Source organism: Myotis lucifugus, unplaced genomic scaffold, assembly GCF_000147115.1.
Source record: "Myotis lucifugus unplaced genomic scaffold, Myoluc2.0 scaffold_73, whole genome shotgun sequence".
Taxonomy (NCBI): Eukaryota; Metazoa; Chordata; class Mammalia; order Chiroptera; family Vespertilionidae; genus Myotis; species Myotis lucifugus.
This window is the reverse complement of record NW_005871121.1, coordinates 4,746,539-4,772,340: the sequence shown is the minus strand read 5'-3', so window position 1 is coordinate 4,772,340 and position 25,802 is coordinate 4,746,539. Positions and strand designations below refer to the sequence as shown.

Here is a 25,802-nt window from a genome sequence, read left to right as displayed (position 1 = left end):
GTTAGTAAGAAATGTTTTCATTTATTTCTTCAGGGTTACACCAGACCAAAAGCTTACATTGCTGCCCAAGGCCCCCTGAAATCCACAGCCGAAGATTTCTGGAGAATGATATGGGAGCATAATGTGGAAGTCATCGTCATGATCACAAACCTCGTGGAGAAGGGAAGGGTATGTGGGTAATCCCTTATGGCAGCGGTTCTCAACCTGTGGGTCGCGACCCTTTGGGGGTCGAATGACACTTTCACAGGGGTCGCCTAAATACATCCTGCATATCAGATATTTACATTACAATTCATAACAGTAGCAAAATTACAGTTATGAAGTAGCAAAGGAAATCATTTTATGGTTGGGGGTCACCACAACATGAGGAACTGTATTAAAAGGTCGAGGCATTAGGAAGGTTGAGAACCACTGCCTTATGGCATCCCCAAAGTAACGACTAGAGGCGCTTCAAAGTGCTTTCATGGAGTCAGCCTTAGGAACCAGCAAAGGTAGGAGAGCTCATGAGGACTCCTTTCCAGTAAGTATGACAGCTAAAGGAAAACATAATATTTTAGGGCAAAAAGTTTCACTATTAATCCAGTCATCTGCTATTGAAATGCATTCTTCATAGTTTGAGGAAGATAAATGGGGCTCATTGAAAAGCAATGTGGAGTGAGATTGATTATAATTCAGAAGAGCTGTATTCCAGTGCTGGCCCTATAGTGACTAGATACATCTAGCCACACTTTCCTCATCTGAAAGGGGGAAGTTTGGACCAGATAATTGCAAGTCCCTTTTGCTTCTTTGATCTGTCCCTGGTCCCTCTTCAGCCAATCTGCAATCACTTAGAAAGGAAAGAAATATTTAGAAGAGTGAGAGTTGATTCCTGTCACAGTCTCAGACCTTTACAGATTTCAGGCGCTGCTCTTACGTGGCGTATTGGATATGGAAAAGCATCTTTACTTTCTCTTTTGCAGAGAAAATGTGACCAGTACTGGCCTGCGGATGGTAGTGAAGAGTATGGGAACTTTCTGGTCACTCAGAAGAGTGTTCAAATGCTTGCCTATTATACTGTGAGAAATTTTACCCTGAGAAACACAAAGATAAAAAAGGTGAGTCCATAAATGATGGACATTCTCATTTGAGTAACACATCTGGCCCGTTTGCAAGTGAACGGGTGGTATAACGAAGATAGGGTAAAAATGTATAATAAAGGCATTAGCATTCTTACTTTAGCTACACCTCAATCCCAAAGTTTCTTCCAAGTCTCTAAATGCCAGCCATGGCTTTGGAGCTAGATTGGACATGGTGCTGATGGTTGCAGTGGATTTAATGCACAAACAAAAATTCCTGCCCCTTTCATCACTGCACATCCAACTAAAAATAGTGGAGCTTAAAGTAAGGGAAGGGGAAAAACAGAACAATGATGTAGTAATCAGAGAGGGAAATAGGAAGGGAGAGAGGGAAGGAGGAAGGTGGGAAGGAGGGGGAGAGAGAGAGAGAAAAGGAGAGAAAGAGAGATAATTGAGCTTGAGATTGACTGACTCCAGGGTGGAAATTCAGGCAGTGTCTGTGTTACAGACGTGAGGAGAATTCCTTCCTCTCTCAAAATCCCCAGTCTACTCTTCAGGCCTTCATCTAATTGCATGAGGCCCACTCATATTTTGGAGCATAATCTGCTTTACTCAGTAAATCACATCAATGTCAATCACATCTAAAAATATCTTGACAGAAACATCTGGTATGACTTGGTGTTCGACTAAACCACAGGCCACTACAGCCTGGCCAAGTCCACACATAAGATTGTTACAGAGAACCGGAATAAATCAAGCAATGCTCGGAGAGCTTGGAGTCACACTTTATTATTACACACGGGCCCAGAGAAAAATGCCTTTCAAATTCTGAGCCAAGCTACAAGCAGAACTTCCCTTTTTATTAAAGGGCCAGCCCTATGTGTGCTTAGTGGTAATCTCCCTGGTGGCCTTGAAAACAACACAGTTCTATCCAATTAAAAATACACCTGGCATGGCATTGAGAGTATGGGCGTATCTAGTCTCTGGCCTACAAGGTCAGACAGCTAAGTTTATCTTCCTCATTATTCAAGCAGGCTAAAGCAGGTTAGAAAGCAAAGTTATTATTTTTTTAGAATAAGAGGCTGTCTAAAAAAAATAGCAGAGAATTCCAAACAGTAGTTTTACAAAATAGGGGTTAACCTTCTCAAGATCAACCATCACAAACAACAGTGTGCACATTTGCTTCATTACAGGCTGCCCACACCCAGCTGTGCACCCTAAGCTGCTTAAGAGCCCCCTGTGTTTTGCGTGCATTCCTGTGATTGATTGCTGTCTGGTCTTTTCCAGGGCTCCCAGAAAGGAAGGCCCAGTGGGCGCGTGGTCACGCAGTACCACTACACGCAGTGGCCCGACATGGGAGTGCCAGAGTACTCACTGCCCGTGCTGACCTTCGTGAGAAAGGCATCCCAGGCCAAACGCTACGCGGTGGGGCCTGTGGTTGTCCACTGCAGGTGAGTTTCTAACCCATAGACTTGCTTATGCTAACAACCAGGAAATCTTGAAGTGGTTTTGAAACTGGACAACCAATGAGTCCTGGCTGCCTGTCACTACTTGAGCCAATTCAGTAGAGACAGGGTTGAATCATCTATGAGTGTTTATTCCAATAATGCGGGCAGAATGGGAGAACAGCAAGTCATCCACAAAAATCTGCTCTGCAGCCCCCCTAAGCCAGCTGCTTATATAGGGTACGAAAAAGATTACATGGGGAAGTAGGGATTACAGGTATGGAGAAGTACGCAATTCAGGCTGGGGTGAGACTCCATTGTTTGGGCAGCAAGGTTGTTAATCTTTCCATTCTTGAATGAGAATGGACCACATTCCAAGGTTGACTCCCATGTCCCAGTGCATACACCTCCCAGCCAGGTCAGAATGTCCTTTCTTAAACCAACCCAAGGCAATCATGGTTAACAGGGCATGATTAATACTTCCCATAACCATATTGTTAATGTAAAAACATTCAAACCTGTAAAGAATTTTTGTGAGGTTATTTTAGCCAAACTGTGGACAATTGCCAGGAAGCAGAATCTCAACGGATTGGGATGATGCTCCGAAAAATGGCAGTTCTTCACCTCGTTTTATACATTACAATCAAAGGAGGAGACATAAGTGGGCTACAGGAAATCCATTGGTGATGGATTAGGGAGGCAGGATAAAGCAAAGGGGGGAACCTCTGGGACTGGATAAAAAGTAAAATGATAGACACACACTTCTTTTACTTAGGTGGGTGCAGGATAGCTAACAGCAACAATTAACATTATAACAATAAATGTGAAGGAACTTGTGGTCTCTGTCCTGGTGCCCAGTGCATTTGGTTGTGCCCTGAGGGGTCCAGAAAAAAGGGGAATTTAAAAGTTACCCTGACATTTCAAGGACATGTTATCGTAGATGCAAAAAGACAATAGGCTCAGTTCAGGTAAAGATTGACCTTGTCAGGGAAGACACTGGCATGACTATCCACCAAAACTGCTTTTAGTTAAAGTTTAATTTCAGACCATCCTTGTGGTTACTTTAGGTCTTAGAGTTTGCAAGACCGCCATACAGGCCTTCCCTGAGCTTGTCAGGTTAGCATGTGGCCCCTTTTGTCCACAAGGGCTAGTCCCCAATATTCTATTTTGCCCCTAACAGTTTCATGAGGGGAATGAAATCACATACAGGTTTTCATAAATATTGGTAATGAATATGTCAGACTCCAATTTGATTGCTGAATATTTCAAAGCACCAGGTGTTTTTACAATGTTTATTATATCCTATTTGACTGTTGAATTGGGTTTCAACTTATTAACCATGTGAGGCAGGTGGAACAATGTTTTGTCCTTAAACATTGATTACAATATGGCATGAGATAAAAATGCTTGAGAAGCAACAATCTATTGTAGAGGGTTTGTTTTGTTTTGTTTTAATCCTCACCCAAGGACATGCTTAGAGAGAGGGGGGGAGAGAGAGAGAAACATTGATGTGAAAGAGAAACATCTATCTGTTGCCTCCCATACATGCCCTACTAGCATCGTAGCTACAACACAGGTATGTACCCTGACTGGGGACGGAACTGACAACCTTTTGGTGCACAGGGCAATGCTCAATCAACTGCGCCACACTGGCTGGGCTGTTGAAGAGTTATTATGCCAGGCTTACATTAGAGAAAACAAAGCACACGGAGTGTGAGGAATCTGACGGATACTTTTAAGTTGTTTTAAAACAGTTTGGACTTTAAAACCCTTTCTCATTTTCCTGAGTTCTCCCTAATATATCCTATTGAATGTGTCATCAATTCATCCTTGCCCAAGTCGTTTAATTTCCAAGCCTGGATTGATGATAGGGGAAAAAAATGATATAACAGAGAAAGAGGAAACAACATTGGAGGTTTCAGGTGCTATTTTTCAGTTAAAATAAAAGTAGCAGTTAACCCCTCCTGAGTGTGGACTCTCCACCAAGCTTTGTGACCACAGAAATCAATCCATTTCTGTGTGCAGTGTTTTCATCAAAACAGTGCCCGTGTTCTTACAGAAGCAAGTATTTTCCGTTGCTCTACAGCTTATCTGACATATTCTAATTACCTATCTCAGGAGTTCTCTTCAGACAAAGTTTGAGAGACCTATCTTGAGGTTTTTATCTGTTCGCCTGAAGATAAGCTGAGGGAAACAGGAAGATGCAAGAAAAACAGCTCTGAAGGTCAGGAATTGTTTCTGAGCGAATGGAGAAGGACCAGGGTATTGTGCAGAGCAGGTGCCAATTTTCCTCTCTAGCACTTTCCACTTGTTGGAGCCGCTGAAAGGAATCCTGTCTGTGAATTCTGTCCCTTCAGTAGAGTCTTTGAAGAAGTCAGTAGATAATGACCCTTTAGAAATGACTGAAGTTAAGCTTTATTCTTCACGCTCTCGCTGAAATGATATTTTTCAGCTGCAAGCTGGATCAAATTCTTTTTCCCATTAACGCGGAAATCTTTACAAACATGTCTCCCTGGCAATACAGACCCAGGGACCTTTTCTTTTCAGAATCTGGTGACGCTGGTGCTTTTATTTTTCTCAGATTAATTGTCTATTTATTATGCTCTGACAAACAATGTTTTCACTGTGCAATATAAAATGAATACTAAATATAATTATTGAAAATAAAAAATCTACAACAGAGCCCTGGCTGATTTGGCTCAATGGATAGCTCGTCAGCCTGCAGACTGAAGGGTCCCAGATTCAATTCCAGTCAAGGGCACATATCTGGGTTGTGGGCCGATCCCCAGTGTGGGGCATGCAGGAGGCAGATGATCAATGATTCTCTCTCATCACTGATATTTCTATCTATCTCTCCCTCTCTCTTCCTCTCTGAAATCAATAAAAAAAAATATTTTTAAAAAATCTACAACAGAAATAGATTGTTTTGCAATTTGACTGGTAGGAAAAAAAATTAATGGAAATGTTGTCATTTGAAGCATATGCTTACCAACTACTTCAATTTTGGATAGCTAATTATTTATTATGTGGCTCGTTTGCTAGAGGAAGGAAATTATTTTAATTTACAAGACAGCTCATAGTGACCTATCTTCCAATTTATTCTGTGCTTGACATTGAAACAGTTCATCTTTTGTTTTCTTTAGTGCTGGAGTTGGGAGAACAGGCACATATATTGTGCTGGACAGTATGTTGCAGCAAATTCAACATGAAAGCACAGTCAACATATTCGGCTTCTTAAAACACATCCGTTCACAAAGAAACTATTTGGTGCAAACTGAGGTATGAGAAAAGGAATGCTTTTATTTATCTAAGGGTTGGAAACCACTAAAATGCTAACGCTGGATAGACAAGTGTTTGTATTAGCAGGCGAGTTAGTCTGGCAGGGCTGCCATAGAAAGTACTACAAACCGGTTTAAACAACAGATACGGACTGTCCCATCGTTTTGGAAGCTGGAAGTCCAAAATCGTGGTGTTGGCAGGGCCATGCTGCCTCTGAAACCTCTAGCGGGGGGTCCTTTATTATCTTTTCGAGCTTCTGGTAGCACGTGCGTTCCTGGGATGGAGCAGCCTAACTCCAACCCCTGTCTCTGTCTTCAAACGGCCCTCTTCCCTCTGTGTCCATGTCCCAATTTTCCTCTCACAAGGACACTAGCCACTGCCTCAGTCAAATTATTTACATATGCAATGATTCTGTTTACAAGTACGGTCACATTCTGAAGTGCTGGGGGTTAAGGCTGCTTTTGGGGTGACACAGTTCAACCCATAAGAGGTAATTGCATATAATTCATGGAAGGGCCAGATAAATTTTGTCTATTTTGTGACCAAATGGGAACTATCTTTAAAGTAACACCAGTTACAGAGAAGATTCAGAAAATGAATCTTCCACTAGCAAAATCCTCAAGTTTTTCCTCCACATAGTCAACGAATGGATTCATTTTTATATTTAAAAAGCATGAATTATGCTCAAGTCCTATCCATTTTTAGGCCCATATTCTTTACACATCTATGACACAGGACAAGTCTGCATATCTGTGTTGGTTGTCGCTATGTCTAAATAAAAAAAAATGTAAATTGAAAATTATTGATGGCAGCTTGAAAGCGATTGGAAACAGAACAGGTTTTAAACCAAACCAAATTTCATTTCATAAAAGAACTGACATTCTAGTCACATAAGACTAGAGCAGTGGTTCCCAGTGTAGGGCACACACTCCACAGGGGGGCAATTTGATTTTTAAGGGGGGGGGGCTTTCAAGAATGAGTTATTAACAGTTAATTTTTTGCATTTCTTATGATTCTAGGGTCCTCATATACAGTATATAAATATATCTTGTGACATATTTATGCATTTCAGTTCTCTATTATATGTTTTGAAACTCTGCTATTTTTTCATATCACTTCGTATTATTATTTTTTAACAATTTCTTAGTGATTTCTTCCTCAGTACTTCAACTGTTCTTTCGTTTATTCATTTTTCTCTTTCATGGATGCCATGTTCTTTGGAAGTTTGTTTAGACCAAGTGAATGGCCTTTGACGCTTCCTCCATGTGAATAGGAGTTCACTTTTTGAATAAGAATTATATGTCACGGGAGGGGGGGGGCATCAGGATTTTAGAGATGCTTAGGTGGGGCACGGCCAAAAAAAGGTTGGGGACCACTGGTCTAGAGAAAAGAGTCCTATTCATAAAAAGGAGATAACTCTTTAAAACCGTATAAATAATTACACTAAATTATATATGACGGGCTAAAGGGAGAATTAGAATGGACAGAGGGCAAGACCCATCAGAGGGATAGAGGTCATGGAAGTCCTCATGCAGTCCTCATGCAGAATGCGGACGTGGGCCTTGGGTTGAAGGCAGGGCAGAGACAAGGCATTGCTGTGCCTCCTCAAATCCACAGGAAATGGAGAGGTGAGGGAAGAGAAGAGCTGTGTTCCCCCTCGACGCCTCTTTTCCTCCCCCTGCCTTCCTGCCCCTGCCTTCCTGCCGGGCCTGATAAGCAATCTTTTGTGGGTTTCTCTCCACCCTCAGTATAACTCCTTCTGTCTGTCAATGGAAGATACTGCTTTTATACCTAGATCAGCGGTTCTCAACCTTTGGGGCGCGACCCTTTGGGGGTCGAACGACCCTTTCACAGGGGTCGCCTAAGACCATCGGAAAACACATATATAATTACATATTGTTTTTGTGATTATCACTATGCTTTAATTATGTTCAATTTGTAACAATGACAATACATCCTGCATATCAGATATTTACATTATGATTCATCACAGTAGCAAAATTACAGTTATGAAGTAGCAACGAAAATAATTTTATGGTTGGGGGTCACCACAACATGAGGAACTGTATTAAAGGGTCGCGGCATTAGGAAGGTTGAGAACCACTGACCTCGATGCACCTAAGGAAAACCTGAGTAATATTCCCTCCTGTCCCTGCCTTGCCAGGAACAGTACATCTTCATTCACGACGCGCTGGTGGAGGCCATACTGAGCAAAGAGACTGAGGTGCCAGAGAGTCATCTTCACGCCTATGTCAACGCGCTCCTCATTCCCGGGCCGACGGGCAAAACAAAGCTGGAGAAACAATTCAAGGTGAGTCCTCTTGGCAGCGCCTCGGGTCCCGCCACAGAACTGAATGTGCCTGCCTCCCCTCGTTGGAGTGGACAGGGCCAAGGGGATGGTGGAGAGAGCTGCCGGCACAGTGGCTCGTATTGTTCTCTGCAACGGGCAGCGAAGCCACGTGGTACGTTTCAAGGAGAACCTTCCTCTGGAGTGGCGAGAAGAAAAAGTTCTCAGAAACCCTAGACTAACTTTCATAAATGCAGACTCGGGCAGGGAGGGGGGCACCCAGCCACCAGGATGAACAGACAGGCCTTACAATACAGACCACACAAGTGCCCTTCTCGCTTTGAAAAAACCAGACCACTCCGCCGCGAGTGCGGTGGCTCGGGCTGTTCGTGCTGCTCTTTGGAGAGTCTGCCCCACTTGAAGGCCCTGAGCTAGAATAGGCGACACCGCAACAATGGCTTCTGCAACCCCGTTTCTCCCACGCGCCCTGTCCCCCGGCCGCGCACCAGGGAGGAGAGCACGGGGTGTTTCTGTTGTTGTTTAATATTATTCCTCCTGCAGCCCAGCTCTCTGACTTCCAGAAATCAGGGAGCAAAGAATTCAGAAAGCAGGTGTTACCCTGCCAGCTGGGGCCGGGGCTTCCGGAGGAATGGAGGCTGCTGCTGTGCTCCCCGTTTTCCCGTGCTAACCTCTTACTTCCCAGGATCCCCGGAGAAACAGGGCCAGGTTCTGGAGAAGGACAATCTGGGAAGAATTCAGAAGACGTTGGAAAAACCCAGGAGAGTTAGATAACAAACCTTGCGATTTCAGGTTTTCCCCTCCCTTCTCCCCAGCCTAGGACATAGAAGATGTTAGCACTGAATTGTCTCTGATGCGTGGCCCTCTTAGCACCGTTTGCACTTGGGAGGAGTAAGAGAAAGACGAGGGGTGAATGCTGAACTGAGAACCTGCTGTTGGGAAAACATAAACATAAACGTTTCACTCAGTCAAGCTTCTCTGAGGCAGAAAGGAAACGTGCCCGGCACGGCTCCCAGAAACAGATAATAAGGAAATACTAAATGTTAACATTAGGTTGTTAGGATAGCTTTTCCTTTAATTAAAAAAAAATACATATGTCTTACCCATATTCAGCATTTCACTATGCGCTATCCCTGACACAGTTCTATAAGAGAACTGATATGGCTTCCACTGGATGACCAGGATCAAATGGAAATATCAATTTTGACATCAGAATCCAATGAAAAAGAGAGACATTTGACTCTGTTTCCTGTTAACATCATAACTAGGAAATGCAGGTGTGTGTGTGTGTGTGTGTGTGTGTGTGTGTGCGCGCGCTTATTGTCATATAAGGAAAGGTATTGATTCAAGTTTATCCATAGGGAAATTTCTCTGAAATAAATTACATGTCTATTTATTCAACAAATAAATATCAGACACCTATCACATATCAGGCTTTTGTGTTTGACACTGATTTTATTTTATTTTTTTTGAAACTGATTTTAAAATTAATATAGCATAAAGGTCCCAAAACATCCAAACCAGTACTGAAAAATAAGAAATAGAAATGTATTGTACTGCTTATGGAAGACTTATTATGCAGATATAATAATATTTAAAAACAGACGAATAAACCAGAGGAGCCATGAACACGTGTAAATTGTTGTGATTAATACGACATTCCAAATTAGTAAGGTAAGGATGAACTAATCAGTAAATTATATTAAACAATTCCTCTGTGGGAACAAGTAAATTTAGGCCCCTACCACACCTCAAACACTACAATTATTCAGGATGGATTTTAAGTACCTCAAGGTGAACGCTAACTATTATAACTATTAGAGGGACATACCTTTCAAGGGTTCAGAATAAAGAAGGGATTTTTAAATAAAAACATAATTTACAAAAATCTTAAGGGAAAACTGAATACATTGGGTGTAAATGTCTATGTGATTAAAGAGAACAAAGATATTTGCAACTTTTTAAACAGACTATAGGTTTACCTTCAAGATATCAAAAACCCCTACAAATCAATAACTGACAGTGAAGCAGAAATATGAAACTACAGTCCTCAAAGAAGAAACCTAAATGGCTGATGAACATTAAAGTACTCCATCTCACAATAATTAAGGAAATGCAAATCAAAACCATGATACAGCACTTTTTTATATATCAAAACTTAGGCACTGGACACCCTAGTTGGTTTGGCTCAGTGAATAGAGTGTCAGCCTGCGGACTGATGAGTCCCTGGTTTGATTCCAGTCAAGGGCACATGCTTGGGTTGCAGGCTCGATCCCCAGTGAGGGGCATGCAGGAGGCAGCTGATCAATGATTCTTTCTCATCATTGATATTTCTATCTTTCTCTCCCTTTCCCTTCCTCTCTGAAATCAATAAAATTTTTTTTTTTTAAAAAAAGACTTAAACACTGGTGACTCCTAATTCTCTGTAGAAATCCTCACATGTGTGAACATTCAGAAATATAGAAGGGATATTCATTGCTACAAATTTTGACATAGCAAAACATTGGAAATGACCTGAACATTCAGTAATTGGGGAGTAGATAAATAGCAAGTAGATTATTCATGTAATGGAGTATTAAAAGAATGAATAAAATCCAACTATACCCCTATATATTTACACACACACACACACACACACACACACACACACAGTATGCAGCTTGTCTCCCAACTGCACGAGATTTAAGTAGAGGAAATGGAGAGTGCACACCCACTGAGGAAGCCATGGGGAAGGTCTTCCCGGTGCTGCAAGTCACCTAGGAAGCTAGTGTTCTCTGCTTCTTCCAACTTCGCTGGTGTAAAACACAGATGTGCCATGGAGTTCCCTAAGACAAGTTTAGTTCAAGGAATTCTTGAAAAAAAGTCAGATATGTTTATATTCAGTATCTTACCTTGGTTGGGCTGTGTATGTATAGGAGTGTGGTGTGTGTGTGCGCATGTGTGTGTATTTGAGTGACTTTAATAAAATAAAAAATAACCTGTATTTTCCTTCACTCCCATTCTCAGCTCCTGAGTCAATCAAATATACAGCAGAGTGACTATTCTACAGCCCTAAAGCAATGCAACAGGGAAAAGAACAGAACTTCTTCCATTATTCCTGGTAGGATATGTTGAATCTAGAAAAAAAAAAAAAACTTTTTTTGGTTTAGAATACAAACCTTGTAAGTAATTTGACAATATTTGTACATTTCAGGACAAAAGCAGTACACTCAGATTTTTCTAATTATGTAACTTTTAAAAAGGACTCTCAAACCCTGAAGTGTCATCTAAAACTGCAAAATACATGGTAACGTGAGCTTATAGGTCAGACACTCAGCTTGAGACACGCAGCTGTGTTTTGCCATGTGGGGCTGAAGGGGAAGGTGTAGCATGGGGGGCACGGTTGTTTACCCAGAATGCTTTGTGTTGCAGTGGAAAGATCACGGGTTGGCATTTCGTCCCTGAGCGGGGAAGGCACAGACTACATCAACGCCTCCTATATCATGGTAAGTCAGAGAAGTCGCTGGGGAGACTGCCTGCCAGTTTGTGTTACCAGAACCCAAACCACAGTGAGCTGCCTGAAGCAGTAGCTGGGAACATGGGCAGCAGCCCAGGTGCACAGAAGTCAGATCTGATGACGGCAGGCCCCCCACCCGCAGTAGCAATAGACGACAGCATTCCCTGATGCTGTAATGTAGGCTGGGAGTGGGAAAACCTGCAAGTAAGTAGGTGCAGGGAGCAAACACCATCAGGGCTGATGAAGAGACCCAAAACATGTGCTCATCCATCAGAGGGCCTCTGGACACCAAAGTGCCCTGTTGCCAGAGGTGTGAAATGTGCACGCTGTCGCTGGGACTTGTGGGAAATGAGAAATGTAACTCTTCTCTAGATTTCCACCCTATATAGTGAAGGAGATACGGTTCATAAGTCATTTTGATAAGTCTGCTCCTAGAGCTGATGGCTGTGTGAACTTGGGCATCTGCTTAATCATCTGTAAAATGGGGATCGCATTTTCTATCCCGTAGTACCGCTGGGAGGAGTAACCAACTTAAGGGGAAGAAATGCTTAGTGTTATACCTGGCATGGAGCAGTGCCCCCTAAACACTGACTGGAGTAATCACATTGTTATTTATAAACACAATCTGAAAATGAAGAGACGGCCATAAACCTACCGATGTTTTCTGAATATTTAAAGTCATATGTCAAGGTTTTATCTACCTTCTTTCTGATTGTGTAGGGTTATTACCAGAGCAACGAATTTATCATCACGCAGCATCCCCTTCTCCACACCATCAAAGATTTCTGGAGGATGATATGGGACCATAACGCCCAGCTGGTGGTTATGCTTCCTGATGGTCAAAACATGGTAAGGCCCTCAGGCCGCTTTTAGTATTTTCCTTGAGGGAGAACTATCAGCTCACAACAGCCGGAAGTCCAGCAAACAAACCAGTCATGTTTTCAACTAATAAAGTAATGTCACTGGAGTTGCACTTTGACTATTACTGGGCCTGGTTTGGTTATGCAATCAGATCTGAAATTGTTGAATGACAGTTTTAAATAAGGGTAGGTTGAAATTAATTTAAATTTAAGTGTTTTGTGACACAGTTTAAGAAAATTACAATCACAATCATGAATGAAGTCAGTCCATATGCTTCTACTGTATATATTTTTAATAAAACTTTGTAAGATATTTGGAGATTCCCTCAGTTTGAGGCTATCCATAGAAGACCAATTTGGAATAAAGTGAACTCCCAGTATCCGAAGGACTTTTTAGTATCAGAAAATCATGGATGCCCTATGCTACTATTCATATGTATTTGGAGAAACCCCAAAATAAAATCTTATTAATATCTCATTTAGCCTTTGCATATATACCTTGAGATTCATTTCTTGTCCATAAAGTTATGCTGACCATTCCAAATGATGCTGTAAATTGCTGAGCTCTTAAAATCACTTGACTTTCATCTATTAAGTTATCAATTATAGAAGCAACAACTAATCTTTGTTATTGATAAACTAAGGAAACAAAAAAGCAATAATTTGTGTTCTTAAGTTTTATTCTGCAGGTCAATCTGGTTTATAAGACACAAGATTTTAAGAGTAAATTTTTTTTTAAATATATTTTATTGATTTTTTACAGAGAGGAAGGGAGAGGGATAGAGAGCCAGAAACATCGATGAGAGAGAAACATCGATCAGCCGCCTCCTGCACGCCCCCCAGGCAGAAGATGAATTTGTTTATTGGCCAAATAAAGATGAGCCTATAAATTGTGAAAGCTTCAAGGTCACTCTTATGGCTGAAGAACACCGAGCCAAACCGGTTCTGGCTTAAGAGTAAATTTTGCAGTTCAAAGAAAAACGTGTTGAATTTTCTATGGCAACCAGTTAACTTCATTTCACAGCCTGCTTAATTAAGAAATTTTATTAAAATCTAGCTTTTTCTTTGGTTTTTAATCCTCCAGGCAGAAGATGAATTTGTTTATTGGCCAAATAAAGATGAGCCTATAAATTGTGAAAGCTTTAAGGTTACTCTTATGGCTGAAGAACACAAGTGTCTGTCTAATGAAGAAAAACTTTTAATTCAAGATTTTATCTTAGAAGCTACACAGGTATGGATATAACCTAAATGACAAACTTTTCATCTTAAGCACATTTAAATATATGCTTTTTAAGGATCTTTTCCAGCAATAAAAGTAAACAAAGTAAAAAGAAGTTGAATCAATCCTTATTCTCATGTGTTAACTTTACCTTGGATTCTCTTAAGTAAAATGGAAAACATATTACCTAGTAAACTAACGCATTGCTGTCCAGGAATATATGAGCTGATAAGTGAAGAAGTGCTTTGAAAATGTGCAGTGAACTAGAATTGTTTTACTAAATTAAATTATATATATATAATATACATACATATATATATATATATGATGTATTTCAGAAAGGAAGGGAGAGGAAGAGGGAGATAGAAACATCAATGATGAGAGAGAATCATTGATCAGCTGTCTCCTGCACACCCCCTACAGGAGATTGAGCCCGCAACCTGGGCATGTGCCCTAACCGGGAATCAAACCGTGACCTCCTGGTTTATACTAGTAGGTCGACCTATGCTGAACCACTGAGCCATGCCGGCCAGGTTCTTGTTACTTTTATAAGGAAATCATCTAGTGCCTTTTTAAAAAATCCATTTTTACCTTGAAAAATCATCTTTTTACCCTTTTTCCTAAATGTTTTATAGCTCCACCTGAAATTGACATTTTGTATTATGTTTTGTGAGGCAAGGTCCAATTTTCTTATTTTCCATGTGGATAACCATTGTCCCAGCACATGTAGTGATCAACAATACCAGTTCAGTAATAAATCAGATTTCTTTCGTATATGTATGGGCTTGTTTCTTGGATCTCTATGTATTATATTGGTCTCTTTGTTCATGCCTCAGCCAAAACTATAGGGTCTTGTTCATTCTTATAGGATATAAGACTTTGTGATACTAATGAGATAGTTTCCTATATTGACTATCTTCTTCAGTTGTATCTTGGATATTTTGGACTTTTGCACTTCCATATAAAATGTTGGTTCTGCTGCTTTTTTAATTTATTTTTAATTATTCTTTAAAATATATTTTTATTGATTTCAGAGAGGAAGGGAGAGGGAAAGATAGAAGCATCAATAATGAGTATCATTGATCAGCTGCCTCCTGCACACCCCCTACTGGAAATTCAGTCCGAAACCCCAGGCATATGCCCTTGATCAGAACCGAACCTGGGACCCTTCAGTCCGCAGGCCAACACTCTATCCACTGAACCACGCCGGCTGGGCATCTGCTGCTTGTTTTTAAATGTAACATTTGATTGTGTACACTTCAGGAGCCGGGAGGTCTGAGGTGTAAGGGATTTAAAGTCACACAGGTTGCTTGGTCACTTAAGCAAGAATCAGAACTGGGACCAGGTTGAAACAAACACCACCCTCCTTGCCAGCGTCTTCCCCAGTGTCCTGCTGTCTCTTTTCCCCTTAGTTAAACCTGTGTGATACTGGTACTGAAAAAGTCTACGATATTTTTGAAATAAATTTTAACACTGAAGATTTCTTTTTGTAAGTTTAAATTTAGCATCACAGACACATCTTTTGCACATCCTTTCATGGTTTGGTTGGCATAATCCCACAAATAAGGCTTATCGTTAGAATAAGAAAGAGATGCTTCTATATGTGACCAGCGTGGCCTCACAGCAACATCTCTCTTCTGTGGAGGACAGGCTGACACTGCTGCTCGCTTGTGCGTGCTGTTGGCTTTCATCACCTTCCTGTGGTTTCTGATTTTCCTCACTTATTCTACTCAGTAACCCATCTGATTCTTTTAAACACATGATTTTTTCTTTCTTGTTATAGGATGATTATGTACTGGAAGTGAGGCATTTTCAGTGTCCCAAGTGGCCAAATCCAGATAGCCCCATTAGTAAAACTTTTGAACTTCTAAGTCTTATCAAAGAAGAAGCCGCCAGCAGGGATGGGCCCATGATTGTCCACGATGAGTAAGTTCCACACTCGAAATCAAGTTGTGCCTGAGCATCCCCTAGGTGTACTCGGATTTCTGCTCTTTGTACTCACCTAATGCTTTGGGCCAATGTAGTGATTCAGTGTGGGTGTATTATCTGCTTCTTACAGACAAGGTGAACACGGAATTTTTTTTCACTTCTCTTGGAGCTCCCCTTGAAGGCAGGAGATGGGTGTGTGATCACAAAAATGCGCTCTTGCAATGGATGCCAAGAGCCCTTTGTGTGATGGTCTAGATTGATTGATTTATTTATAGTTAATCCTCACCCTAGGATATTTTTCTATTGATTTTTAGAGAGAGTGGAAGGGAGAGAGAGAGACACAGAGAGAGAAACATCCATGTGAGAGAGACACACTGATTGGTTGCCTCCCGTGCATGCCCTGACCAGGGCTAGGGAGAAGCAAGCAACCGAGGTACGTGCCCTTGACTGGAATCAAACCTGAGACTCTTCAGTCCATGGGCCAACACTCTATCCACTGAGCCAAACTGGCTAGGGCTGATGACTCGTTTTAGCATTTGAATTTTTACAGGTGCTAATCAGAGACATTTCTCAGCCATGAACTTTCTTGGAATAGGAGTAAAATTGATATATTTTTTATTTAGCAGAAACAGAGATCTTTATCCAATAGGTCTTTCCAGGTTTTTGCTATAAGCAAAAAAAAAAAAATGTGTGTGCTGGAATTACATATTATATACATGTTATATGTAATGCATATTATAACCTTAGTCAGAGCATTCTTATTTATTGCTAGCTCCTCGTATAAGCAAATCTTAATTCTCTGTAAAGTATCTCATTACTAAGATCATGAGCACTTGTTGAGTGTCCTATAAACCATAAACCACAGTTTTCTGCACAATAAAGAGAAGCAATTCATTAGAAATCTCAGTGTTCTTAGGGCAAAGTTGTCAAGAGTACATTCTCTGTGAGTCCCAAATATGAAAGCCCGATGAATCTGAATGGAGTCTGTCCCTCTCCTTTGCTTCAAGGCACGGAGGAGTGACAGCAGGAACTTTCTGTGCTCTGGCAACCCTTATGCACCAACTAGAAAAAGAAAATTCCGTGGATGTCTACCAGGTAGCCAAGATGATTAATCTGATGAGGCCAGGAGTCTTTGCGGACATCGTAAGTAACAAAGCAATGAAGCAATCTTCTCACTGCTACTACTTACTTCCTAGAGGCTGCCAACATCATTTTATCCTACATCAAAAAGGCTACATTGACTGACAGCATTAGATGTAGTTTTCAGCCTGAATTATAAGTTATTCTGTCTCCAATCCATATAACTGGAACTATAAATAAGAAACATTTACATTTTTTCTTCTAGAAAATTTATGGCTAAAAATTTTAAATCACATGTGTGCTTTTTTTTTTACAAGGTTTATTGTAATTCTGCAAAATATCCCCAGTAGAAGCACCAACACCCTGATTTATCCAACAAAAATAAATAGCTACGTTTCCAGAGTTCAAGTTCTGCCTAGCTCAGAGAACCGTCAGAAGACAAACCCAAAAGTCTTAAACTTTTGAAGTTTTTACTTTTCCTTCAAGTGAAATTTAATTTCTGAAATTAACAACAGCTAATTCTTGGAAAAAGAGACTCAGATGATCAAAACAGAGATACAGCACATCTGGAGAAGTTGGTTTCGACACTGAAATAATTTGGAAGTTTTTATTGTAGAAATATGGGCTGAAAAGACGATAGGGAACTTAGTTCAAGTGGCCCAATGGGAGAAGCTTATGTGGTCTGTGCATGTATAAGGGACTTAGAAAAGGTCCATTTTTTGAGCTACAGCTCAAACCCACTGGCCAAAGGCAAGGTAACCCCTGCATACCTGCACCTCAGAGGAGCCCCTATTAAACATCTCATTCAGATCCGTTGGGTTGTATCAAGCTTGTCCTGTAGGGAATTGCTTTCCAGAGGGTGTCCTTTCACCCATTTTGAGGATGCATTCAATGGGGCACCAGTTCCCATGTGGTCCTAAGGATGGTTTGCTATGATGTTAGTCCCCAACTCACTTTCTCTGCAGCTGCCTTCCCCTACCCCCCACAACCACACCAGCATCTGTAAGAGGAAAGCTACCTATTCTACTGTGTCTCTACTCTGAAACCTCAGCAGGGCACACGCTCGCTCACCTTTGGTAAAGCAGGGATCGGTGCGGACAGGTGGGGAGGGTGTGAAGAATACTGGATAAGTGGATCTTGGGAAAGGCCTGCATTCTGCATGGGTGTCTCAGCTGACTGACGTGCAGTCCTCCCCCTTAATAAACAAATCCAATGGTTTCCATAACAACTAGAGAACGGAGAATGAGCACCTTATTTGGGAGTGGGTTACAGGTGCCCCATGTCAGAGAGCTACACACAAGTTGACCAGTCACTGACAGAACCCTGTCACATCGCCTTCTCAATGACTCCATGAAGTAAATGAATAAGGACGGAGTGCTTGCCATAAGCCAATGTGTGTGGACCAATTTTCTAGGACAGTGGTCGGCAAACTCATTAGTCAACAGAGCCAAATATCAACAGTACAACAATTGAAATTTCTTTTGAGAGCCAAATTTTTTAAACTTAAACTATATAGGTAGATACATTGTTATTAACTTAGTTAGGGTACTCCTAAGGCTTAGGAAGAGCCACACTCAAGGGGCCAAAGAGCCGCATGTGGCTCGCGAGCCGTAGTTTGCCGACTACGGTTCTAGGACAATGAATATTAGCTAATTAAAAAGTTGTGTTTTTTTTTATCCTCACCAGAGGATATTTTTCCATTGATTTTTTAGAGAGAGTGGAAGAGAGAGAGAAAGAGAGAGAAACATCGATGTGAGAGAAACACATCAATTGGTTGCCTCCTGCCCATGCCCAACCAAGGCCCAGACCTGGGAGGGGCCTGCAATCGAAGTACATGCCCTTGACCGGAATTGAACCTGGGGCTCTTCGGTCCGAAGCCCGATGCTCTATCCACTGAGTTAAACTGGCTAGGGCAATTAAAAAGCTATTTTAAATGTCATCAGAAGAAGACATTCATATAGCTTGTGTGCCGTTGCTGAGTATCACAGAGCCCCTAACACAGAGCTCTTCCGTGGACAGTGCCCAGGTGTCACTAAAAGTATTCCTTCCGTTTACAGATGGATGTCTTCACTGAGCTTCTGTTTGTAACTCCCATTCTCTGTTTCCTAGGAGCAGTATCAGTTTCTCTACAAAGCAGTCCTCAGCCTTGTGAGCACGAGGCAGGAAGAGAATCCATCCACCTCTTTGGACAGTAATGGCGCAGCCTTGCCCGATGGAAATATAGCCGAGAGCTTAGAGTCTTTAGTTTAGCACAGAGAGGGGTGACGAAACTCCCTATCTCAAAGTAGACTGGAAAATCCATTTTTCTGTTCCCTGTTTTCTTTCCCATCACCTGACAGTAACTTTCATGACATAGGATTCTGCTGCCAAATTTATATTATTAACAATGTGTGCCTTTTTGCAGAACTTCTTGTAATTCACTTATTGTGCTTAAACTAAAATGATTGAATTTTACAGTATTTCTAAGAATGGAATTAGGGTGTTTTTTGTATTGATTTTAACAGAAATTTTCAATTTATAGATATTAGGAATTCCAAACTACAGAAAACATGTTGGTTTAGTGTCAAATTTTTAGCTGTATTTGTAGCAAGCAACAGGTTTGCTGGAAATATAACTTTTAATACAGTAGACTGTAAATAAAATGCTCTGCTCCTTATGATATTCAACATTTTACAACTGCAGTATTCACCTAAAGTACAAAATAATCTTCTACTTACTGTAAATACTGCTCTAGTGTCTCCATGGACCAAATTTATATTTATAATCGTAGATTTTTATATTTTAATACTGAGTCGGTTTTCTAGTTCTGTGTCATTGCTTAGTTTAATGATATAGTTTCCTGTCTGGTCTTGCTTTATGAGTCTCCTGATACTGTTCCATGTTATGTCAGTGGTTAACTCTGTTTTAGCATGTAATTTTAACTTTTATGGAAAATAGAAATACATTTGTTTTGAAAGAATATGTTTTTATGAAAATAACACCTTACCCAACATTGTTCAAATGGTTTATTGAAGGGATTGCAAAAATAAATATAAGTATTGCCATCAACTTGCATTTGCCTGTGGAGTGTTGTGCCAGAGCCTGTGTGACTGCCAATGGTGGGCAGGGTCCTGCTGAGATGATGGAAATGAAAAAGGTGGATCTGTGATTCCAAACTGCACTGAGGCACACAGGGACTTCACAGAATTTCCCATGTTTGAGGACAACACAGTAACATGTACTGACACTGCACAACTACTAACCTGAAATTATGTGGACCTAATTACGTAATAAAGGGAACCATTGTGTATGTCTTTTGGCTTAGTGGAGCTAGGAAAATGTTACCAGGAAGCTAAGGGCACCACATACCAAGAAATGTTGAGAAATTTTAGTTGAAAAACAAACTGAGAGTTAGCTTTGCCAGTCAGGGACAAGCTACGCTGGTTTGGAAACTTAGGTGAAGGTAAATCAGCAGGACCCACCAGCTGTGGGGAGCCCAAGAGCAACAAAACAGGGAATCATGGGTAACCAGCCTGCTTTGATACTGGAAACTGTGCCCTCATGAAAGTATTAAGAATGAACATAATCCAGCTATTTAGTTAAATAAACCAGAACCATAAATTCCATCCTTCCAGTATTATACTCCCTGAGAATTTATGGCAACTGCTTCTTCATATAAAATGAGTACAAACATTTAATACATGTATATACTACTTAGTATCACACCATAAGGATCTTACTTAATTTTCATATTTCTGATCTGAATCCCCCTAATTTGTTAGCACTTAAAAGGACTCATACCAGTTATCTAATACACAAAACATGGGAAATAAGATCTCTTTAAAACAGCCGTGGGCAAACTACGGCCCGTTTGAAATGAATAAAACTAAAAAAAAAAAAGACCGTACCCTTTTATGTAATGATGTTTACTTTGAATTTATATTAGTTCACACAAACACTCCATCCATGCTTTTGTTCCGGCCCTCCGGTCCAGTTTAAGAACCCATTGTGGCCCTCGAGTCAAAAAGTTTGCCCACCCCTGCTTTAAAAGCAGAAACATTTTAAAATATTTTCTTAGAATTAAATCCCACTCACAAATAGCACACAGAATCAGACATACTAAGCATTTATTGAATTGAAATTAACTTTTTAGAAAAAGTGGGAAGGAAAATCTACACATTTGTCAAAATAAAGAAAAGCTTTTGTTTTAAAATTTAAAATGATTTAATATTATTCACTCACTTGCTAATTGCAAAATATTCTGGTACATTAGAGGTAACCTCATTGGCACAATATTGGCATGTGAGTAGGTGGTATTAAATGTTAAGGCATGTAAATGAAACACACTACACCAGTTTAAAGAATCTAGACATCCTTGTTGTTAAATTATAATGAACAAGTTTTTCTAAGGTTATCATTTCCTAAAAGAAAAACAAGAGTGATGTCAGAGGAATGGCAGCCTGAGAGATCCCCTTGGCTTCTCCCACTGAAATTTCAGCAAGTTAACCAACTCTAATTCAACAAAGAATTCCCTACTCAATACAGAGGCATGCTCAAGAGACCCGCCAATTGAAGCATCTAAAGATGGACAACCGGGAATAAATAGATGAGGGGAGGAAGCTGGAGATGGCAGGCACTGCCTTAGGCATGAAGGAGCAGAAAGTAGCAGAGGGCAGTCCAGCGGGGCAAGGAGAGTGAACAGTGAGCCAGCAGATGACTGACAGGGCACGGGGTTCTGTGCATGGCTGTCTGCTGTTGGGCGTTGGAATTTCAGACAAAAAAATGGAACTACAGAGCCCTGCTGCCCCTTGGACTCCCAAAACTCGTCTCCCGTTGCCCTTGGTGTCAAGTAAAGGAGCACATTACCTGTAAACCAAAAGTTATTGCAGTATAAGTGCTGCTTCCCTCTGTGATTGATCCCCAGTTCAGGTTCTTGGGGAGGGTCCCCACGAAGGCCTGGGGTTGCCATTATGGTGAGGGCAAAACAAACCCCACCCCCAAGCAGTGTGGCTGTACTGTCTTACAGAAGCTGTGGCAGTAAGCTCTGGGAGATAACAGAGGTAAACATCTTGGGATTCAGCAATATCTACTTAAAATAGTAGAAAGACCTCTTCAGCAAAAGCTGCTAGAAAGGGCCATTAATATAGACACCCATACATGCCTGGACAAAGGAGACCAGCAAATGCCACGAATAACCATGAATACCATCAGTAAAAAGGATGCTCAGAAAGAAAATGAAAAATCCCCAGAAAGCAAGCTGGAACACATAGAAATATATATATATATCCCTAATATGCAAATAGACCAAACGACGGAACAACCGGTTGCTATGTGCGCTGACCACCAAGGGGTGTGTGTGGAAGATGGCAGGCATCGGCTGCAGCAGGATGGTGAAGCAGGTGAGCAGGGGCGCCAGGTGCTGTCATCTGGGCGAGCGTCTGGTGGTTACTGGAAATTCTTTGTTCCCGCATGCGCCACGGTCCCGCCCGGCGCTCACAGCTGATGCTGGTGCCAGTCCCACTCACACCCACTGCTGGGGCCGGCAGCCGCCTCTGGCACCTGCTGACAGCACACCATGGGAGGGTGCGAGAGGCTTCTCCATCTCCCCCTGCTCCTGAGGGACGATCGGGGCCAGCAGCTGCCTCTCGCACCCGCTGCCGGTGACAGCCCCACTCACACCTGCTGCCGGCACCAGAGCTGCTGCTCACACCCGCTGCTGGCACCGGCTTCGGTCCTGATCGCTTGGCGCCATCAGCAGGTGTGAGTGGCAGCGGTGGAAGCGGGGCTGCCAGCAGGGAGGGGACTGGGGGCTGTGGTGGGAGGGGCTGGGTGAACGTGCAGAGGAGGGGCCGAGACCCGACCCTGAGCCCACTGTAGCCTTGCGGCCCACAGTTTCTTCCAAGGTGCATGAATTCGTGCACTGGGCCCCTAGTATGTGCTATAAATAGCAGAGATTTCAAGTCATTTAACTTTGTAAGACACATTTTCTCTTCTGCAACATCAGAAGCCTGGCCAAATTATTATTTTGGTCCTTTCTACTCTATGACCACTTTAAGATTCTTGTGGGGCAGATACATCTATAGTTCATTTAAGCAGCATGGATGTTGGAGGAGTCCTCCAAAATTATCCAAAAGATTGAAAAAAAAACACACCTCAAAGCTAAAATCTCATTAACTTTAACATAAACTTCAGGCAAAAATGTTATTGCTAAAGAGGGAATGCTAGTCTTTTGGAACATCTAGGTAACAGGCTTTTATTCTCTCATTAACCTTTATAACCATCCTGTGAGTGTCTGTTATCCTCATTTCATGTAGAAAGAAACAACTAGCATATCGGACAACTAATCACAGTGCTTCTCAGAGGCCCAGGGTCTACTATCTCAAGGGTCTAGGACAAGAAAAAATGGACAATAGAAAATAGAATCTGAAAGAGACCAAGAAGGTAGAAAGATCTGGAAGATGTGGACATTGAGCCTACCAACATGGTTAGACCAGGGGTTCACAAACTATGGCTCAAGGGCCAAGTCGGCCCATGACCTGTTTTCATAAAGTTTTAATGGTACCAATCATGTCCACTCATTTAGGTGCCATCAATGGCTGCATTCACACTACAAAGGCAGAAAATAGCAGCTCTGACCCCCCTTAGCCTTCAAAGCCTATATATATAAAACCCTAATATGCAAATAGACCATAGAGTCATATGCTTATTAACTATAAGCTATCCATTCATCCCCAGATCCTACCACCACCATCTTTATTATCGAAATTTCTGTTGGAAAGTTTGTTACTGAAAGCCAATGTCTTTACTGGAGCTTATTGACATTTCCTTTTCTAGCGCTGACATTAAACCAGCCTTGCGATCATATCCCCTTTATCATTGTTATCAGAAGACCCAAAGCAGTTAATTATATCGAGATCTCAACAAGTTCCCACTCCCAGCAAGGTGCTAGTTCCCTGGTTCCCATTCCATCAGGGCACTCTTCAAGGTTGGGGGTGGAATCAAGTTCTATTTCCAAATTCATTATGTTAAACTCAATGCTGAGGTAAAAACCTCCATAACAGAATGTCTTTACTCATTAACAGATTATTGCTCTCCATATAGTACATATTTGTGATAGGTAGGACCAGGTCTTAAATCAACGTTGATCCTTTCAAATAGCATAGATGCTTTCTCGACTTTCATATACTCCACATCTAATCTCTGCTATTTCAAGGGTGGAATTAGTTTTAGATGCCAGGATATGAACACAGTCAGTGAAAGTCAAACAGGTATTTAGTTTATATGTATAACTAATTATAAAATTTTTATTAGTTATATATAATGTTTTTCCCAAGGAGTCAACAAATGTTTTATTTGTAATCGAATCTCTTTTATAACAACTTGATATCTAATTCACATCTCATACAATGTATATTCAAAGTATATAACTCAGTGATTTTTTTTAAGATATTCAGAATTGTCCACCATTACCACAATCAACTGTACAATATTTTCATCACCCCAAAAAGGAACCCCCAACTCATCAGTAGTCACTTCCACTCATCTCCAGCTCTAAGTAACCTCTAATCTAGTTTCTCTACATACAGATTTGACTAATCTGGACATTTTATGTAAATGAAATCATCTATGTGGCCTTTTCTGTCTGGCTTCTTTCACTTCGCACAATGCTTTCCAGGTCCATCCATCTTGTAGCCGGTATTAGTAATTCATGTATTTTCTTATTGTCAAATATTCCATTGTATGAATACACCACCTTTTGTTTATGCATTTATTAGTTGACTGACGTTTGGATTGTTTTCATTTTTGGCTATCATGGATAATGCTGTTACAAACATTTCTTTACAAGTTTGCATGGACATAGTATGTTTTCATTTCTCTTGTGTATATACCTAAGAGTGGAATTGCTGGGCCATATGGTAACTATGTTTAGCCTTTGCGCTGAACTGTTTTCCAAAGCAACGGCACCATTTTGCGTTTCCATCAGGCCTTTATGAGGGCTTCCGATGTCTCTACATCCTCACCAGCGAGCTTTTATTACAACCATCTTGGTGATTACGAAGTGATGCCTCGTTGTAAGTTTGATTTGCATTTCTCTGATAGCTAATGATGTTGAGCATCTTTTTATGTGCTTATAGCCTTTTGTTTATCTTCTTTGGAGAACTGTCAATTCAGATCCTTTGTCCATTTCTTTACTTTGGGATCTTTGTCTTTTTATTGGGTTATAGTAGTTCTGTATGTATTCTAAATACAAGTTCCTCCCTTACCTGATATATGATTTGCGAACATTTTCTCTCATTCTGTGGATTGTCATTTTGCTTTTTCGATGGTACCCTTGGAAGCACAAAGGTTTTTTATTCTGATGATGTCCAATTTTCTTTTCTTTTTGTTTCTTGTGCTTTTGGTTTCATTTATTTAAGAAATTATTGCCATAAAACCAAGGTCATGAAGATTTATGCCTATAATTTTTCCTAATAGTTTTATTGTGTTTGCTCTTATATTTAGGACTTTGGTTTGCTTTGACTTAATTTTTATATGTGCTGTGAGGTAAGGGTCCAACTTCATTTCTAAGCATGTAGATATTCAGTTGTTCCAGCACCAATAGATAAAAACACTATTTTTCTCTAGTAAATTGTCTTAGTAACCTTTTCAATAATCTATTGACCATAAAAGTGAGTTATTTCTGGACTCTCAATCTATTCCTATGAGTTTGGAAGTGTTCCTTCCTCTCCAATTTCTTGGAATGATTTGAGAAAGGTAAGTGTTAATGCTTCTTAAATGTTTGGTAGAATTCACCTGGGAAGCCATCAGATCCTGGACTTTGGGGGAAGTTTTTAATTTACTGATTCAATTTTATTACCTATAATTGGTCTACTCAGATTTTCTATTTCTTCATGACTCAGTCTTGGAAGGTGTATGTTTCCAAAAATTTATCCATGTTTTCTAGGTTTTTCAATTTGTTGGCATATCATTGTAGTAGTCTTTTAGGATCCTTTGCATTTCTGTGATGTTGAGGAAATATTTTCTATCTAAAAAGATGAAACTTCGTCTGCTGAATATAGGAAAATATATTCTTGTAGGAAAACAGTCGCACAATAAATTAACAAATAATACAATCATCATCACTTTTACACACACGTGAAAAAATACATGATAGA

At 40.8% G+C, this 25,802-nt stretch overlaps 2 protein-coding genes across 2 annotated transcripts in view; one reads left to right on the top strand and one right to left on the bottom strand.

The window, feature by feature from the left end:
• The window catches only part of PTPRZ1 (protein tyrosine phosphatase, receptor type Z1), a 192,222-nt gene extending 172,506 nt beyond the window's left edge, over nucleotides 1-19,716 (top strand). Inside the window, exons 21-32 of the mRNA XM_023755324.1 lie at nucleotides 34-168; nucleotides 960-1,094; nucleotides 2,343-2,506; nucleotides 5,644-5,779; nucleotides 7,944-8,090; nucleotides 11,091-11,184; nucleotides 11,496-11,569; nucleotides 12,301-12,429; nucleotides 13,525-13,671; nucleotides 15,443-15,585; nucleotides 16,596-16,731; nucleotides 18,778-19,716. Coding sequence (XP_023611092.1) covers nucleotides 34-168; nucleotides 960-1,094; nucleotides 2,343-2,506; nucleotides 5,644-5,779; nucleotides 7,944-8,090; nucleotides 11,091-11,184; nucleotides 11,496-11,569; nucleotides 12,301-12,429; nucleotides 13,525-13,671; nucleotides 15,443-15,585; nucleotides 16,596-16,731; nucleotides 18,778-18,918 — 1,581 coding nt within the window. The 3' untranslated portion in view covers nucleotides 18,919-19,716. The remainder of the gene's footprint in view (nucleotides 1-33; nucleotides 169-959; nucleotides 1,095-2,342; nucleotides 2,507-5,643; nucleotides 5,780-7,943; nucleotides 8,091-11,090; nucleotides 11,185-11,495; nucleotides 11,570-12,300; nucleotides 12,430-13,524; nucleotides 13,672-15,442; nucleotides 15,586-16,595; nucleotides 16,732-18,777) is intronic.
• Nucleotides 19,717-23,551: 3,835 nt separating this feature from the next.
• AASS (aminoadipate-semialdehyde synthase) overlaps nucleotides 23,552-25,802 on the bottom strand; it is a 60,560-nt gene continuing 58,309 nt past the window's right edge. Inside the window, exon 22 of the mRNA XM_014457361.2 lies at nucleotides 23,552-23,684. Coding sequence (XP_014312847.1) covers nucleotides 23,552-23,684 — 133 coding nt within the window. The remainder of the gene's footprint in view (nucleotides 23,685-25,802) is intronic.